Source organism: Pristiophorus japonicus, chromosome 3, assembly GCF_044704955.1.
Source record: "Pristiophorus japonicus isolate sPriJap1 chromosome 3, sPriJap1.hap1, whole genome shotgun sequence".
In the NCBI taxonomy this organism is placed as follows: domain Eukaryota; kingdom Metazoa; phylum Chordata; class Chondrichthyes; family Pristiophoridae; genus Pristiophorus; species Pristiophorus japonicus.
The window spans coordinates 261,188,779-261,203,131 of NC_091979.1; the positions used below are offsets into that span (position 1 = coordinate 261,188,779).

General features: G+C 41.9%; 1 protein-coding gene across 1 annotated transcript in view; it reads right to left on the reverse strand.

Moving 5' to 3' along the window:
• Positions 1-13,381, reverse strand: part of fhip2a (FHF complex subunit HOOK interacting protein 2) — a 77,468-nt gene extending 64,087 nt beyond the window's left edge. Inside the window, exon 1 of the mRNA XM_070876580.1 lies at positions 13,129-13,381. Coding sequence (XP_070732681.1) covers positions 13,129-13,173 — 45 coding nt within the window. The 5' untranslated portion in view covers positions 13,174-13,381. The remainder of the gene's footprint in view (positions 1-13,128) is intronic.
• Between the last annotated feature and the right edge of the window lie 972 nt (positions 13,382-14,353).

Here is a 14,353-nt window from a genome sequence, read left to right on the forward strand (position 1 = left end):
TCGACGACATGCAATTGAGTTTGAGTGCAAACTTGAGCAATAAAAACTTAAAGCTAGCGCAAATTGTACCCGGATCATGATTGTGCCCAAAGCGGAAACTCTTGGCCAATGTCCACACGGAATGGATGAGGCGGTTGATTCGCTGCGAACACGATCAGATTTTTAAAATAGGTTTAGTTAAGATAAGAAGCCCGGGAATTATTTTAAAATTTGATTTTTGCAGTGGTTGGCGTTTGTCGACAGCTGGTACTATCTCAGAATGCTGCTGAGAGTACTTGCTCAAGATAGTCTCATGTGCTTTTGTTAAACAGAATCCAGACCAAATCCAGCAGAGATAGAATGCAGATTCAACACAAACTGTGCAGTATGACTGGGTTGTAAATGCTATAATAACTTGGCATGTGCTAATGACTACTGAAATTATTCGTGCAGTGACATTGGCAAAAAAAAACATATTATGAAATCTTCTTTGGTGATGGGTGCTCTGTATGCTTGACAGTGCACCTACTAATTTAAACAAAGCACCTTTGGCCTGCTCTTGTCGTCACAGTATTTATGTGGCTGGTCCAGTTAAGTTTCTGGTCAATGTTGACCCACAGAATGTTGACAATGGGGGATTCGGTGATGGTAATACACTGAGTGTCATGGGGAGGTGGTTAAACTCTCACTTGTTGGAGATGGTCATTGCCTGGCACTTGTGTGTCGCGAATGTTACTTGCCACTTATCAGCCCAAGCCTGATTGTCATCCAGGTCTTGCTGCATGCGGGCATGGACTGCTTCATTATTTGAGGAGTTGTAAGAACTGAACATTCTACAATCATCAGCGAACAAACCCACTTCTGACCTTATGATGGAGGGAAGGTCATTGATGAAGCAGCAGAAGACGGTTGGGCCTAGGACACTGGCCTGAGGAACTCCCAGAGCGATGTCCTGGGGCAGAGAAAATTGACCTCCAACAACCACAACCATCTTCCTTTGTGCTAGATATGACTCCAGCCAGTGGAGAGCTTTCACCCAATTCCCATTAACTTCAGTTTTACTATGGCTCCTTGATTCAGTAAAATGCTGCCTTGATGTCCAAGGCAGTCACTCTCACCTCTGGAATTCAGCTCTTTTGTCTACATTTGGACCAAGGCTGTAATGTGGTCTGGAGCCAAATGGTCCTGGTGGAACTCAAACTAAGCATCGGTGAACAAGTTATTGGTGAGCGAGTGTCGCTTGACAGCAATTTCAACGACACCTTCCATCAGTGTGCTGATGATTGAGAGTCGACTGATGGGCCAGTAATTGGCCGGATTGGATTAGTCCTGCTTTTTGTGGACAGGACAAATTTCCACTTTGTCAGGTAGGTGTTGTAGCTGTGCTAGAACATCTTTGTTCGAGGCTCAGCTAGTTCTGGAGCACAAGTCTTCAGCACTACAGCTGGGATGTTGTCAGGGCTCATAGCCTTTGCTGTATCCACTGTATCCTTGTATTTTGATTTTTTTTTAAATACTTTGTGAGCTGGTGCAAGAATTTGACTGGCCATCTGACCTAATCCCCTTGGCACTGTTCCAAGTGATCTACCCTGACAGCTTCTACTGCTCGGGAAAAACCTTTGCCATTAATGGTTTTATATGCTGCGGTGGCCAGCCAACAGTTTTAACAGTGCAGAATCCGTGGATAATCTACCTTTATTTCTACCCATGTTTACAGGGACAGTAACCATTTGCAGACAAAATGTCACAACCTTACGTAGCCGAGTGCTTGTAAAATACACATGTTGAATGCCTTCAATTAGTTGATTTTAATTATAATTTATATTTAAAACATCATCTTCTTAGGCAGTCTCTCGGAGTCGAGGATGACTTGCTTCCACCCTAATGAGTTCACAGGTGACTGATGAGTCCAATACAGGACATACAGTCTCAGTCACAGGTGGGGCAGACGGTGGTTGAAGAGACAGGTGGGTGGGGTGCTTGGGTTGTCGTGCGCTCCTTCAGCTGTTTGCATTTGGCTTGTGTGTGCTCCCGAGAGACTCGAGTGTTCAGCGCCTTCCCGGATGCTTCGCCTCCAAATTGACTGCACTTGATGTCAGTGCACAACAAAAGATGGAAATTACAAACTGAAACGACGAGAGAAATGATATACAATATTCTTTCAATCACAGCGGGCATTTCGGAGTGTATGGAACGTGGATTTGACAAGGTTTGAAGTGCTGATTATATAATGCAGACTTCCTATTTTGTTTCAAGAAAAATCTTGCAAGGTGAGCACCAATTGAGGCTAGCTTGGTACCTTCAGGATTTGTACCACTATTAAACTTTTGATCCTACTCCCTTAGCACACCAGCCATAAAGTATTTAAAAAAAATCAAAATACAAGATTATTTAAAAAGTGCACAATTCAATATCTATCATGGAATAAGAAAATCTAGATAGGGAGCAAGTTTAATCCCATAATCCAACTCCATTCATCTGTTAACTTTCACTGACTGTCCAAGCTTTTACTTTACAATTGTATCATCACTTCTGCTCAATTTGAATTGCAGCTCTTTAACACCCAGCTGCTGTGTATAATCCTGTCCTGTTAATAACCCAACAAAAAATGATCCTGTCCCATTCATTTATATCTATTATCTGAGATTCCACAGTGACTTTTGGCAGTGCCATCAGCCATCAGTACACCTCGGAGCCCGATTACAGGCCCGTGAAATGGCTCCGTGGGTCAGATCCAGCCCATGAGCCGTACATTTGACACCCCTGTATTAACCTGTAAAAGGAGATCAGCTCTGATGGCCTGAAGGTATCAAACCTTTCCTATTCAAGGTCATTTTAGACCACTGCAACATTTTATTTGAGCAAATAAATCACAGCATTCAATTGCACGCTAAAAATACTTGCAGATGGCGAAACCAAAACGTAAAGCTCCCAAGAAGAAATAACCAATGTCATTACTACTGGTATGCATTTAATCCTAAGTAACAGACATTTACATCCAGTAATGGATAACAGAATACTGTAGCAGCACTGCTAATCTTTGGCCAGTCCCCAACAGCAGTATTTCACTGTGAATGATGCCGAGTGAAGATTCATCCCATTACAAACTAGTTAGCTGCAGTAAATAGCTCATCGTATTTAACAATTCCTAAAATGTATTGAAATTTTTTGCTATTGCACGCTACCTGCTGCATTGCATTTTCACAACCTTACAGAAAGCATTTGTCAATCAAGATCACAGAGCCCTGATGTTTTATTCTGTTAAGCAGATAACATTGCTTAGAACACAATGAAACAGGCTGGATGTTTGAAAGATTGAAATGCACTTCAGTTAGTACAGGGACTTCGGTAAATAGAAATGTGGTGGAATGCATCAAGCGCAGTCATAAACATTACAATGCAAATCTGACAATGCATATCTGCACTAGAGTATATATTGTAAATTAGAGAAAAGCAATGAGTTTGCAGCACAGTCAACACTGTTTAATCAGATTCACGGACAATCAACAGGAAACTGGTTTTGTTTCAAATTGATTCACACAGTGAGCAAAAGGTTTGGACCAATTTAGAATGCGATTTAGTGCAGCCAACCTCCTTTTCTTCAATTTTGCATGATCAGACTCTTAATTTTGTTTCTCCAACTAATTCTAATTATACACCAGCTCTCCTGATAGAATCGGCAGGCCCTCTCCAAGCAGTCTTTGGGAGTGGTACAAAAAAGCACGTTGTAACAAGTGACCTGTTGAAACTTGTTAAGGCAGGACCTAGAATCAGTGCAGATTATGCCAGAGACTGGTAAAATATTCCAGTTTTTAAGCAAAGGATCCTTATTAACGCTGACACTGCACTGTAATGATGGGAGTTCCTTTTGATGTTCTATTCAAAATACTGCGAGAGCTCATTACAATAAGTTCTCAAGGTTTAAGCAACTCTGTAACTTGCGATTTGTCTGATAGGACGGAGTACACATATAAACAGTAAAATTATTTCCTTTTATTGCAGAATAAGGACAAAATGTCATTATGTATGCCACCAACAGTTAAAAGGACATCATCTTCTACAGAAGGATCAGATTTCTCAAAAGATAATCATAGGCCTTGCAGAATGCATTTGCACTAAGGTGTAAACTTGTCCATGTTAAAACAAAAATAAAACAAGACCTTAGCTTCCTCAAACCTATGAGCAAAAACATACTCCTTTTTCTCAAGTAATTTTATGTACAGCTCTTTTGAAACCACTTCACTTATTATACATTAATTGAATTGAAACATTTATCCATTGCGATAGAAATCTACCTAAGCATTCATTGTTTATTGTACCATTACATTTTACTGACAGCTTAGGTTTTGTAGTGATAGCTGCAGCACATATAAACAACCCTATGCCATCAATACATTATTCAATCTGCCAACTCCAATTTGGCACAGTATCCCTATGCAAATTATATTTTTAAATCAAGATGCAATATGAGCAAAGCTGTTGTATTCACTGGCCACAAATGCATTTCGCAGTTTTATTCAATCAAAATACAGATCTCTGGGTCGTAAGTCAGCCTGCAAGCAAAGCATTTAGTAATGAGATTATTGTTCGTTATTTTATTTACCAATTAGTTGTTCTCGCAATCAGTAAATACACCTCGGTGATATGGGACTGAGTCATACAGACCAGGCCTCAGGTTTGATCACTGTGCTGAGTTAGCTGATCTTGGTGGAGGTGATGGTGAGGTTGGTACAAGTGGTCTCAGTATGGGCTAGGTCAGTGGTTCTCAAACTGGGGTCCACAAACCCTTGGGGGTCTGCAGAGACTTTCCAGGGAGTCTGTGACCCAAAGTAATTTCAAACATGCTCCTCTTTATAAAACCGACACTGATGCCGTTCTTGCAAATTATTCTCAACGGCCAGGCCCAAGTCTTGCTAATTCCTCGCCCTGGCTCCGCGACCCTGTGCCGTCTTCCCGACATGTGATCAGAGCACTTGTGGGGCCCTTCAAACAGGTGTCTGAACATGTTCACACAAACACGTAGAATCCCACAGTGCCACTGTTACAGAACATGCCAGTGGGACAGTATGGTGGTGAGTCGTGCTTCCGGCAGCATCCCAGCATGTGCACGAGAGCTTGTGCCCTCACTCCCCTTGGCCAGTCGGCTGATGGCTTTAAAAATTGACCAGCACTAAATGACTAACAGTAGCCATCTGCTGCTGCGGATTGGTGTGAGAAGCAGGCATGCTTACCTCACTGATATCTGTAAGTAAATACACATTTAAAACTGAGATGAGGAGGAATTTCTTCTCGGAGGGTTGTAAATTTGTGGAATTTGCTGCCTCAGAGAACTGTGGAAGCCAGGTCACTGAATACATTTAAGACAGAGATAGACAGTTTCTTATCCGATAAGGGAAAAAGGGTTATGGGGAGCGGGCGGGGAAGTGGAGCTGAATCCATGATCAGATCAGCAATGATCTTATTGAATGGCGGGGCAGGCTCGAAGGGCCAAATGGTCTACTCCTGCTCCTATTTCTTATGTTCTTATGATTATTAAAACACTCTTTACATGCAACACTTTCATATGATTATAATTATAATAGTATTATAATTTAGATGGGGAGATCCCTGATTCCTAACCCATTTGAAAAGGGGACCTTCAACCCAAAAAGAGGAGAACCACTGGGCTAGGTGACAGAAACAGGCCTGGCTGTACATGCTGCACAAGGACAGCACTGGCTCAGCTCCTGGCATCAGTGCAGCCAGACTCCAGCACCAGTTATCAGCTTCAGTAAAAATTCAAGAAAAGTGCCTCAATATAAACAATGTCTCAAAGTTTATGATAAGGACACTACAACTCGAAACTTACAATAACTTCTGACGAGCATTTTAGCTGCTTATAATTATTTTTAATCAAGTGAGAGGATACAAGTTTTCTAGTTAGGAGAGCAGTTCAAAGTCTTCAATAATCTGTACAATAATCTGAGTAAGGGTTTGAAAAACATTGACAAAACATGGGAGGTAAACAGTTGAGAAACCAGAGAATCACCACCTACAATGCAGTACTTCAGAGATACATGTAGTTTTGCTGACATTCCACGTCTCAGCTGCAATTCCCAAATATACAACAGCCCGGATTTTACAGCAGAAATAACGGTGGGGCTATCAACGCTCACCGTTATTCAAGAATAAATTGGACAGCAACTGCCGGCGATCGCACTTGTGCAGTTAAACATGGAAATCAGGAAGTTGCTGTTCAAGTTGCCCTGCTCCTCTAGGAGCTTCGCTATAACAGTACCTTGCCAAGAAACTCGGCATTCAAATACATAGAAGGGCATGAAGTACTTAAGAACATAAGAAATTGGAGCAGGAGTAGGCCATTTGGCCCCTTGAACCTGCGCCCCCATTTAATAAGATCATAGCTGATCTGATCTTGGCCTCGACGCCATTTTCTTGCCTGTTCCCCATACTTATACAATATATACCCACTAAACACACCAGAAAACGTATGGGCTTGTGCATTCCAGTGTAAGTAAATTTTTAACGTTGTGATAGGTCTTAATTACTGCCAAACAACCTCTCTGGCACTGAAAATTCACTTTTTCCAAATGGAGTCTCATTCCATCAGATTTTAATTATTGTTGGAGATTTTTTTAAATTAAATTACTTTAACTTTTTCTTTCTGTCTCTTTCCTCTCTCTCTCAATATTATCTTTCTTTCCCTCTCTTTATTTTGCTTTTTGTAAGTGATTTGGTATTGAATTAACTATTCTAACTTACACTTCCTGGTTCAGCCGCTGCGTGCTCCCACAAGTCCCTGATTCCCCCGTAGAGGGCGTCACGCGGTTTTGGATTTCTGATCACCGGTGCAAAAGCCCATCGAAAGTCTGTGGGCAAGTGCAAGTGTATTGGACGGCTAGTGCCACTTGTTCGTAGCTGATCGCAGAATTCGGGCAATTATTGGAGATGTGAATGTATCTACTTTTATGGTGAAATTACATATTGTGGACTGGGCTTCAGGGCAATGTTCCTGCTAAGCTGTGCGTCCGTGCAGTCACCTGCAAGGCCCCGCACAGGCCGCTCACCGGCTTTTAAATTATTGATACCGTACACGTGCAAAAATTTAAGTGGGCCGTGCATTGGGGGAAGACAGGCAGTGCCGCTTACGTTGGGGTGGGGGTGGGGAGTGGTCATTACTTCAGGTGTGTGGTTAATTGAACGTAAAACAATGCCTCGCTTTAAATGGACTATACCAGTTTATATACTGGTGGTCTAGTTTCTGTGACAATCTATGCAGTGATTATTGGTCATATTTATATTGAGCTTTACGAAACAGATTAGATTATTAAATGAGGGACCCTCCAATTCCAAAGCTTTATGATCTCATAATTACATATGCAAACACATTAAAAACACTGTTGCCACTGTGTATTTTTTCCATGACACTCAGTCACAATTGATACTTTGTATCTTTAACCATGAAGATAATATAGAGGGAACTGTATGGCAAAATATTAATCTTCAAAGCTATGTTTAGAAAAGCCATAACCTTCTCGGTGTGCCTTAAGTTTATGCAATGCAGGTCAAGTACGTGTAGATCTTTATATTGTATGCATTTGTGACCATTTGCTGATATTATAACTGCCAGTGACAAGATGGCCTAGATGAAACTATCTCTGCGGCTGACTAAAGGTAGTTGCTTCAGCATAACCCAACTCCCGCCCTCCGCGATTTCTGTGCCAGTGGGAGTGAGTGAAGGAGCATGCAGGAGGAATGCGTGCAGCATAAACTCCTAATAACGATGCATAATACCGCAGAAGATCTGGTGCTGTTTGTTTCGAAAGTCAGCTGAGTCCAGATTAGTTCTAGAACTCTCCCTATCCAGGGCACTTCCTCCTCACTCCCAGTAATGCTTCATTTTTCTAAACCAGCACAAGTAACCATTCTGTCCTAAATAAACTTAACTGACATCAATGAAAAAAGATGGTAACAAAATCCCTGCTTAAAATTAAAATATGTTCCAAAGAAAATCACATTACAGAACACACAGCTGTGGCCAAACTCTTCATACTGGGCATCAAACGGTCATTAAGCCTCCAATTCTTTTGGGGGGCTAAAAAGGAACTTGAAGATATAGTTTTCAAATACTAAGAACATATTCAAGAGATTGTACTGTCCGAGAAATCAACAAGAAAGACTGACTTTGCATGAGGAACAGTTATAAAGTGCTAAATGGTTTCTTTCAACTGATAACAACTTGGGACAAATTTATGATATAGATTATATTTGCACATATGCACTCTGCAAGTCTAAAGCAGCCTGGGCCATAATTTTGTCAGGCGTCTCCACAATTAAGATTAGCGGATCAATTGACCTGCCACATAGGCGCAGAGGTGCAAGTCCAATTATCCTGCAGGTGTAGCTTCAATTCCTATTTAAACCCACAGGTAGAGGACCAAGAGTTTGTAAACACCCCGTCCTACCCTTGGTAATTCCTTCATTTTACTAAAGGAATATCTTTAGCTACAAACAGAGCTCTGTGTTAACAGAGGTAGTTTAGTGATCAACGCAGGACTTCTCACAGAACTAAGGGACAGAAATATCCCATTTGTCAGGGACACGGAAAAGGAGGGAGGAATCAGTGAACCTAATTTGACTCATCATGTTAGAAAAAAAGATATTCAAAACCATCAAAAGCATTACTGAGACTTGACTAGAATTTAAAAGAACTGTGAGGATCAGCTCTGGAAGTCAGTGGACAAGCTCTACCCCCAAATTTACCATAATCTTATAGCCATTGGTGGTGGGAGGAACTCACAATACAGTCAGCTTAAGAACAAAGTGTTCCCCAATGGTTTAAACATCTATATAAGAACATAAGAAATAGGAACAGGAGTAGGCCATACGACCCCTTGAACCTGCTCCGCCATTCAATAAGATCATGGCTGATCGGATCATGGACTCAGCTCCACTTCCCTGCCCGCTCCCCATAACCTCTTATCCCCGTTTAAGAAACTGTCTATTTCTGACTTAAATTTTTTCAATGTCCCAGCTTCCACTGCTCTCTGAGACAGCGAATTCCACAGATTTACAACCCTCGAGGAGAAATTTCTTTATCTCAGTTTTAAATGGGCGGCCCCTTATTCTAAAATCATGCTCTCTAGTTCTAGTCTCCCCCATCAGTGGAAACGTATGCAGACAATATGATGAAATTATAAAAAACATTAATCTCAGGTAACCTTTGGGAGAAGATCCCAAGAGGTCCACACTAGTTCATGAGATCTCTGTGTTTGTTAACATACTTGGAAATTATTTCTATTATTGTATACTAATAAAAAAATTATGCATCAATAGCAATGTTTTCCTTCTGGCAGCTGACACTGTCCTTCATAAATAAGGACTGGGGGTCCTGGGAGTATGTCAGTACTGGCAGGGTGTCCGTCCACACTGAAAAATTGGAAAACCATCAACAAAGAACATGGCTCAGTGCAGTACAGTGGCACAAAAAGGGCCCTTGCAAATAATGACGACGACTTCTTCTTAGGCGATCCCTCGTATCGAGAATGACTTGCTTCCACACCAAAAAGGGCTGAGTTCAATGAGTTCACAGGTGACCTAATATTCCAGGTCCCACCTGCATATTGAAGGGTGGAAGATGCCTGTGCGTGGATTTTTTTTATCGTGGTGATGGCTGTTGCACACCAGCCACCACACAGGCTTGACAGAGCTAGGTCTTGGTCCAGTGGCAAGGATTAACCAAGACGACTGGAGACCAGCTCTGCTGCACGGACCAAGTGCGCACACATATCACAGTGTGGACTGGCCTGTGCTGCCTCTGGGCCCTTGCCTCTTCTGGGCCCCAAACTCACGCCTCTCCTGGGCCCCGATCACGTCGCTCTGCAATCTTTCTCTGCTCCTTCGCACGACCTCGCTGCTCCTGCCCACGTTCCAATCACTAAATAACTAGATCCACATTGATAGTGGAAACTGCCAATGTAAACCCGTCATGCTACAACCACACCCTACCCACTGGTAGGAGGGTGCAATTTCAGCATGACAAGCTTACGTAGGCAGTTTTCACTATGAATGTGGACAAAGGAGTTTAGAATGGAGGGGAAGTGTGTGCAGAGGTAAGATGGTTAATAAATTAATTATAGACTATAGATGGATGTATAGTGACTAAATCAAATGTCATAGTCAAATACGTGAAATTTAAATTCTACTCCACTGACTATAGTGTGCTTAGTAATCATGTGAAGACCCAGAGTTTAATCATAGCATTAATTTACTTTAAATTCCTACAAGCATTTAACATTCCCTACATTTTTCACTCATATCAGCAACCATACTAGATACCTTCTACTTTCCCCAATGTACACCTTTAGTGATATATGGCTCAACCAAACACTGAATCAATAGGTTAGATGGCATGGAAAATGGTACTGGCATTGGTACTGTGAGGTTAAGGCACACTCATAGGCCAATGTAAAGAAGCATTAAACTTAACTTCTAATGGACTATTGGAGAAGTATAAAGCTCAATTTGTAACCAAATTCAGCCTACATGTATAAATAATACTTAAAATTTGCAAGAGTTAGAGCTTGTTCTCCTCTTCTCTCTTGTTCTTAACAGCAAGCCAAAATAATATTCAAATTTTCCTTTTAAACTACCTAGTGTGCAATAGCATTGGTGGGCAACATTTGGGTTACAAAATAAGAATTTCCTGCTTGACTATTCTAGGTGTGTGAACATTCAATTGTCTTCTCAACCTCCAACGTGATTAATCTGGTTTTAACCAAACGTAAGTGACTTCAGATTATTGGGAACCTGGAGGACAATTTTTCCACTCGTGGGAGGGATACCGGCAATTAAATAAAACTAGAATTTATTTTTTGGATGGCTAGTCCTGTTTTGTCACTGTCACACTGTTGCAGCATTGCTGTGGTATTTCTTTGAAGTTTATTCATCCTTTTAGACTAGTGAGATATACATGATCCATGCTCATAGCACTAGGTTTATACAAAGATCAAATACTGACACTGGCCTCGTGACAACCCCAATAATGACTATTAAAAGTAATTGCCAGTTTCCCAAAGAAAAACAGTGCTACTGTTAAAGAAAGAAAGACTTTGATTTATATAGCGCCTTTCACGACCACTGGACGTCTCAAAGCGCTTTACAGCCAATGAAGTTTTTTTTTGGAGTGCTGTCACTGTTGTAATGTAGGAAACTATATTAAAGAAAGTATTTTTTTAAAGTGAAGTACAGAAAAATACATAAATATCAAGTCAACAAGTACAGAAAAACACAGAAGTTTGATGACAGATGGGCATAAATCTGAGGATCTTGCAGACTCTTACCAGGGTCCTCAGTTTGACATCGAATGACAGAAGAACAGATATTTCTGAGTACATACCAAAACTGTTCAAAAGTTGGAACACTTTCCTATAAAATGTAGTTACCCAAATATGCCCTTGCTCTAAAGTATTGTACAAGACAAGTCAGATGTTAGCTAAGCATTGTCTATTAATGGTGTGATTTTATATATATATATATATATATATATTTATATACACACACGTTTTATATCTCCCTCCGAGACCTAACCTGTCCCCAACCTCAATATCCTTCTCCAAAACAAACCTCCATCCCTTCCCCAAACTCGCCATTCCTCGGATTCCAGACTCTTGTGCTTTCCACGTCCCACTCATCATCTCAGCTCCATGTATGGAAATCCATCCATAAATCCTCTACCTCCCTCTCCTAAGGCCCTTCTTAAAACCCACCTCTCCGACTAAGCATTTGATCAACCCTCCTAATATCTACTTCCTTAACTCGGTGTCCATTTTTATCGCCTTGTGCCTCCGTGAAGCACATTGGGGTGTTTTTCTACATTAAAGGCACTTTATAAATACAAATGATTGTTATTGTAACTTGCAGCAAATCAAACCCGACACCAGTTCAAATATTCCAATAGCATTATAGTTTAAAATCACACATTGTCATCAAGTGAGACTGTATCTGCTAACATAAAAAATCTGAATAAAATGACTTTCCACAAACTCCAAATATCTACAGACAAAAATTACTTTTCTATTACATTTTTTGTCTACAGAAATACATCACTGAGCACTATGCATGGCAGAGGCGAAAAAGTGAACAATGAGCAAGAGAAAAATGTAAGAGTGGAGTCTGTTAAGGCCAAATCACATTTTGGAGTTAAAATAACTGACAACCATGCTTCACTTTCAAATCTTGTGACTCGTTATTGTGCTGGAACACATTTTAAGTTGTGTATAAATATATGGGCTTTCTAATAGATACCTAATTAGATTATCTGATAATAGTGAGTCCATTTACACCATTATTATTGTTGAACACATCTGCCTCAATTTTTAAATATGACATGCTGCATTTAAATCAAACACCATTTGTGCTTTATTGCATCCTTTTGCACATCTATTGCAGTCAGAAATAAACCAAGATAAATAATTATCCTGCAGCGTGTTTGGAAGGAGAGATTTTTTCCAGATCATTGGCCTCCCTCGATTGCTGAATTTTGTCATAACCCAAACAAAAGAGGTATCCTCCCTCGCAGCATCTCCTGCACATAATGAAAGGGGAGGGGGGAGACACAGCAGAAACAAAACCAGCCTCAGGATAACAGCTGGCAACAACACGAGAGCAGTCGCAGTCCTTTCTACTGCTGCGGGAGGGACTGCTCCAGAATAACGCGAATATTACACAAAGTGGACCAAGGAGATGAGGGAGTAAAAGGAAAGAGGGAGTAAAGGAAGAAGGGAAGGAGTAAAGGAAGGAGGGAGTAAACAAAGGAGGGAGTAAAGGAAGGAGGGAAGAAGTAAAGGAAGGAGGGAGTAAAGAGGGAGTAAAGGAAGGAGGGAGTAAAGGAAAGAGTAAAAGAAGGGCAACTCAAAAAAAATCAATAACCCCCAAAACCTGATCTTCTGAAGAAGTTTTCGAAAAATAAATATTTTATAAAAACTATAAAAGGTTAGAATTTGATTTTTTTTTCCAATAAATAAAATAAAACTATTGCTCCCGCCGGGAAACTCGGCTGTCATTTCCTGACATGGACTAGGCCTGTGTGGGACCCCGGTGTAGAGTGAAGGGAAGCGGGCGGGGTGGGTGCTGACCGGACCCGGCACTCACCGCCTCCACCGCCTGCTGCAGGATGTTGGTGAATTTGGTGAACATCTTGGCCTTGGACTCGCGGATCTCCCGGCGGATCTTCTCCTTGGATTCCTCAATCTTCTTCCTGGTGCGATCCAGCCTGGCTGTTCATGCGGCCGCCCCGACTCACACGCAGTAAAAAAAAATAATAACAATACAATAACAAAAAAAATTAAAATGAAGCAGACGTGGACAGTAAACACTCAACACCCCGCACAACCGACACCGTGGCACCCCGCACACTGACTGCTGGTCCGACCCGCAGCGCGCTCCTCCCAACGCCAGGGGGCGCACTGGGGCACAGTCTGCATGATCTCACTCACTCACTGACTGATAGTGCAGTCATCCCAGCGTCAGAGGGCGCACAGGAGCACAGTCGGCATGATCTCACTGACTGATAGTGCGGTCATCCCAGCGTCAGAGGGCGACCTTTTACTGCACGATCACTGACTGATAATGTGGTCCTCCTAGCGCCAGGGGGCGCACTGGGGCACAGACTGCAGTCGGCACGGTCTCAACTCACTGATAGTGGCGCCAGGGGGCGGTGAAGAGCACAACCTCGCATCCCAAGCGTCTTAAAGGTAACACTGTTTGCAATCCTACTCTCTGAACAGCAGGAGGCGCCTTAAAGGCGCCGCAACATTGAGCAAACTCACTGCTGACAGCAGAATCCTCCCAACGTCGGGGAGTTTAATATAGTTAAAGGCACAGGGACAGTTTAATGCTGGTCAAACACTCGGAGGCAAACCTCTTAAAGGCACTGTCTGTGTTAGTACAACAATAATTTCCACTTACACAGCGCTCTTAGTGTTATGTATGTATGTAAACCTTACTAAAATGTAAGACTTGCCACTAGGGGGCACACCTGTGGGAGACCTGTCATCTGTGCACCCTGGGGCAAACAGGTATAAAAGGTGATTCACCATGCTGCTTCCTCACTCTGGAGTCTGAATAAAGAGACCAAGGTCACAACAGTTTGAGCTTGCGATATAGTCCTGTGGATTTATTCTGAACATAACAAATTGGCGATGAGTAACTTTCATGTGGTAATGGCTGCCATTGATATTCTTGAGAGATTTGTTGAGGGTGATGATTGGGAAGCCTTCGTTGAGCACCTCGACCAGTACTTTGTGGCCAAGAATTGGACACGGCTGAAACAGAGATCAAGCGCAGGGGGATTCTCCTCACCATATGTGTGTCATCG